The 4721-nt window shown below is 46.4% G+C and overlaps 1 protein-coding gene across 1 annotated transcript; it reads right to left on the bottom strand.

Annotated features, from left to right (window-relative positions):
• Positions 1–918: 918 nt before the first annotated feature.
• On the bottom strand, positions 919–3875 carry LOC138841984 (uncharacterized). The gene is made up of 5 exons (XM_070043064.1): positions 3755–3875; positions 3381–3574; positions 2536–2583; positions 1909–2135; positions 919–1619 (listed from the first exon to the last, which is right to left on the bottom strand). Exons 2-5 carry the CDS (start codon positions 3500–3502, stop codon positions 952–954), a joined length of 1065 nt encoding a protein of 354 aa, XP_069899165.1. The 5' UTR covers positions 3503–3574; positions 3755–3875; the 3' UTR covers positions 919–951.
• Between the last annotated feature and the right edge of the window lie 846 nt (positions 3876–4721).

Here is a 4721-nt window from a genome sequence, read left to right as displayed (position 1 = left end):
CTAAGGATCTCGGTTCACAGCCAGCCCAGGCAGGAAAGTCTGTGAGACTCTTACCTCCAATACACCACTAGAAAACCAGAAGTGGCACTATGCCTCCAGTGGTAGAGCTGCAGAACACAGGGACAGCGTCTAAGCCAAGAGTTCAAGCCCCACGACTGACCAAAAATACCCAAAACAAACAATAATCACCCAAATTTTAAGTCTTAGATGTCTTCATCTTTTGTGCCAGTAGTGGAATTTTAACTCAGAGCCTTGAGCTTACTTTTTGTTCAGTGCTTAAACACACAACTGGAGCCTTGAGTTCTTGACTTTTGCTGGCTCATTGGGTAAGTGTCTTTCAGATTTGTCTAGAAGGGCTGCTTTGACCCATCATCCTGAGGAATGATAGGACACTCTTGAAGCTAGAATTATTGAGAAGGGCCATGACACCAGCCATGTCTTTGTCCATTGAGAAGTCTTATTACTTCTATGGATGATGTCTTTTACTTTACACTGTATATATTTCCTATGTTTTTGTTCAAATACTTTTCCCTCAAAGTAGAGTTTTTACGGCATTATGGGCTGAAACTTTCTTATATATGTGCACAAAGCACAATGCCTATGCATATAGACGTGAACTCACTGTTGGAACAAAGTTCCCTACACAGTACTTTTATTCTGGCTTTTGTCTCAATAGACAGAACAACTTTCAAGGGCATCTGGTTTGCTCTGTCCTAGAGCTTTAGTAGTGGCCCGATCACCCCATGCAGGCATGGGCTGGGTTCCTTGCACTCCCTGTGCATTGAACAGTTTCCTGTATATCCAGGGGGTTCTCTTGGGCAGCTCCAGGTCACTCTGTGTTTTGCCCCCACTCAAGACCCATGTGTCTGGGGTATCAGATTGTAGGTTGAAAAAAACACGGTATTTAGGATTCATGAATTGTACAATATAAACATAGACATTTTAATAAACTTAGAAGAATAAATACAAATAACAATTGATAACTATCAGAACAAAAAGAAAAATAGAGATGACCCCAGGGAGAGGAGAGGGAAGCTCTAAGTCTAGGTCAGCCTCGAAGTTGCCTTCAGGCCTAAATTCCACCTCCCAGTCCTCAGAGGGTTCTACCTCCTCCCAAAAGACAGGATTTTCTCCTGGAGTACAGGGAGGGGCAGATTCTAATTTCTCAGTTGGAGATTGGTTCTCCTGCAGCAGGACAGATTTGTCCACATTTTCTGTGAGGACAGATGCACTTTCCTGAGGTGCATCTAATATTTGGGCCTCCCCAATTGGTTCCCCTGCACACAGGCTGGGGACATTTTCCATTAACCCCGCATGTGATACTCTATCCAGCCCACCAGGAGGTGTGCTGCTCTGACTGGTTTGGGGCTGATCTGGGCCGACTTCCTTTGGGGTCCCTACAGGTGCATCTGTGTGCCCTGTGGGGTTCAGACCCAGTGGCATATCCACAGGAATCACCACCTCTTTGGGCCTCACTGCAAATGCATCTAACCCCTCTACATGCACATGCTTTGTGGAGTCCAGTGATGGCTCCAGATCTCCATCCATCACCGCCCCTGACATCACCGATGGCTTCTTTCTCTGGAGGTCAGGAGAAGCTGCTCTATGGCGGCCAAAACCTGAGAACAGAAATAGGTCAAGGATTTTGAGAGTGGACTCTGGCTGTTAACGTGGAAATAAACTTCCATGAGGATCTAATGGAGGAAGTTGCAGTTTACTTTGGACTGAACACTGATGAGAAGGTCGGGTCTTTCCCATGAGTGGCTAAGCCCAAGTATTTTCACAAATAGCACAAACACTGCCTGGCAGAGGATATCAGAAAAGGACATTGTGCCAACCTGGGTGGTAGCAAAGCGCTCTCAGCCAGTTAGGACCACCCCTAGAGGCCGGGGCTCCATCCCTACTCACAAGCTCTGAGGTGACTACACAGGGACTTCTTCCTCTTTTTCTTGTTCTCCTTCTTCATGGGCTCCTCCAGTTCACCAAGCAGAATGTGTAGGCGGAGGGCCAGGTCCGAGGAGGGCATGTGGAACATGGCATAATGGGTCAGTTCTTTGACGGTGTCTCGGTTCTGACGCTCACGGAAATCAGCAGGATAGCAGTCCATCCACATAGTGAAGATGGAACAAAGGGTGCTGTGGGCAGATTGGTGACAAGAAGAGTGAGAGCCCGTCCTCCCCATCCTGAACCTCCATAGCCCCTTTCTGCAAGGACTCCTATTTGCAGACTGGCATGTTGGGAAGAGAGAATCCTGAGAGCAGGTTGATCTTCACAACCCACTTCTAGAAGATTCTGAAAGACAATACTCCAAAATCCTCATCATGATAGGTAACAAGAAGGTTGTTTTCCAACAGAGAGTCCACAAACACACCATAGCTGTGTCCTCTGCCCTCCATTCAAGTCCCAAGCCCCTCTCTGCCCCTTTGTTGAAATCCAAATTCGTGTGCAAATGAGACAACTGCACTTGGAATCAGAAGCCTCAAAACTATCCACTTTGAAAGAAGGTGGCTTTTCTTGGTGCCACAGTCCACTTACCTCTTAATTTTTTGTTCTTCCTCATAGTTACGGCCCCGGAATCTGTACCTATGAGAGGAGAGGAGGAAGTCAGCTCTCTGGTTCTATGGGACTGGCTCATCCAGATGGGAAGGAAGTCTGACACATCATTGAGACATGGCTACACAGTTCAGCGAAAATTCTGCTAGCAGGCTGATATGCATCTGTCCAAGGTAAATGTGCCAGTGGCTCATGCTTCTAATCCTGGCTGATCAGGAGTGTGAAATCTCACAATCTCAGTATGAAGACAGTACTCAACTATAAAAGTCTTAATACACTAATTCTCAAAAGGCCAGAATTGACCCTGCAGTTCAGTTGGTGGAGTGCTAGTCCTGAGCACCAATGGGACAGCATCAGGCCCTGAGTTCAGGTTGCAGGACTGGCACACACAAGAACATAAATGCTTCAGGGGTTATAAATCAGCCAAAATAATCCCTCCATGACGGCTCAGAAGAGATCCAGCCTCCAGTCCACCGCCTCCTCCAGCCTTTCTTCTGTCTACATTACTTCACAGGCTTCCTAATGCTACTGAAATCTTATTTACTAATGGGAAATGTGATTTCCTAGAACCTCACCTAGGGGAGGGAAGAAGTTGGGTGACACAGGCACATGCCTGTAATCAGAGCCCTGATTTCTGCGTCTCCAGTAGTTTCTGAGGGAAATGTCCTGGGCAGGCCACTACTAAGAAACTAGCCAGGGTGTGCAATTCTTTGCCAAGCTCCATTAAAAGACCCCCGTAAAATCAACAGGTTCAGAGAGGTGTCAATTATTCCCCAACTCGGCCAGGAGGGGCTGAGCAGCCCTGGATTGGAAAGGGAAACACTCACTTTTTAAATACAATATCCAGCGTTTGCTCCATTGTCCCCCACTGCCTGTAATTGTGGAGGAAGGTTCCAACATAGAAGAGATCGCCTTTCTGGTAGGCAGGGACCAGGTTCATCACTAACATATCTAGCAGGTCTGCCTTTGGGCGCCATATATTGGATGGCACATTCAGGGTCAGGGCTGACTCATTGGCACACTATGGTGATAAAAAGGGGGGAAAACACATGGAAATGAGACCACACTTTAAAATGAGTAATGGTGATATAGTGTATTGAAAAGCATGTAGAAAGCCTTATCTCAGTATAGGCAAAAAGCACATAAGAAGCTTGTAGTGTGGACAGGTTGGGGTTAAGTGGGTTTTCTCTCATGAGTATACCTTGCCTGAGTTGCCTCGTGTGTTCCTTGATGTCCTGTAGGAAAAATCCCTGAGATGCTGGCTTAGTGGCTTGCCACTGATCCAGTGTCTGCAGCTTTGGCTGAGGCACCCATAGCTCTCTTGCCTGAGACCGGAGTCTCGTGTCCTGCGAATACAGCACGAGAACATCTTTCTCGTTCCCGAGTCGCAGGCCAAGTGAGCTTGCTTGAGCCAACTGTCGGGTACAGTTGCCTGCTATCAGGGTTCCGTGTTCTATTCCATTGTGAAGGAGGCAGGGTCACCTCTCAGGGCCCAATGACCTTTTACTGCTTCCTCACACAAGAAAAATCCCACCCCACCCATCCGTTCCGCAATCTCCATGGGTACATACATATAGACACAGTTAGCATCACACCTTGTTTGTCCAATCCTAATCTGCTAGGCCTAGGCACTGGCATGGTCTCAGCTTCCAGGAGCCAGTCCTAGGTCACATGCATCCCCTATTTGTCACTAGTCCTCTCATCCTGCGTCTCTGCCTGCTGTGTCTTTCTTGCACCTATTTTGATATCTACATCCTAGGACATTGTTAACTTTCTGTAGCCTGATCATCTGTTTTTTTTTTTCTCGGAGCCCCTCTGTGCTGTTATCTGGATCCAATGTAAATACTTAAGAGATGGGAAAATCAAACTACATATATAATCAGACATTTTAACACGTGTCCATTTTTGTAAGAGAGTAGCCTATTTTTTATACTTGAATGAAATATATCATGGAGGCAAATAGAGAGAGGAAGAGGTGCTGCATTTTGATGGCTAGGATTTTTTTTTTTTACTATATCTTTGAAGGATTTAATATGTAAAGATAGAAAAGTGCTCCTGTGCTTTTTACAAGCTATTCCTTTATACAGTTATTTGCCTCTGCAGTCTTGGCTTCTGTGGCCCATGACCAGACTGTCAGTTCTGGTTGCCTGCCTATCAGGGTTCCACAT

The sequence above is a fragment of the Dipodomys merriami genome, unplaced genomic scaffold (assembly GCF_024711535.1).
Source record: "Dipodomys merriami isolate MVZ:Mamm:240054 unplaced genomic scaffold, mDipMer1.0.p SCAF_33, whole genome shotgun sequence".
Taxonomy (NCBI): domain Eukaryota; kingdom Metazoa; phylum Chordata; class Mammalia; order Rodentia; family Heteromyidae; genus Dipodomys; species Dipodomys merriami.
This window is presented reverse-complemented; position numbering and strand designations above follow the sequence as displayed.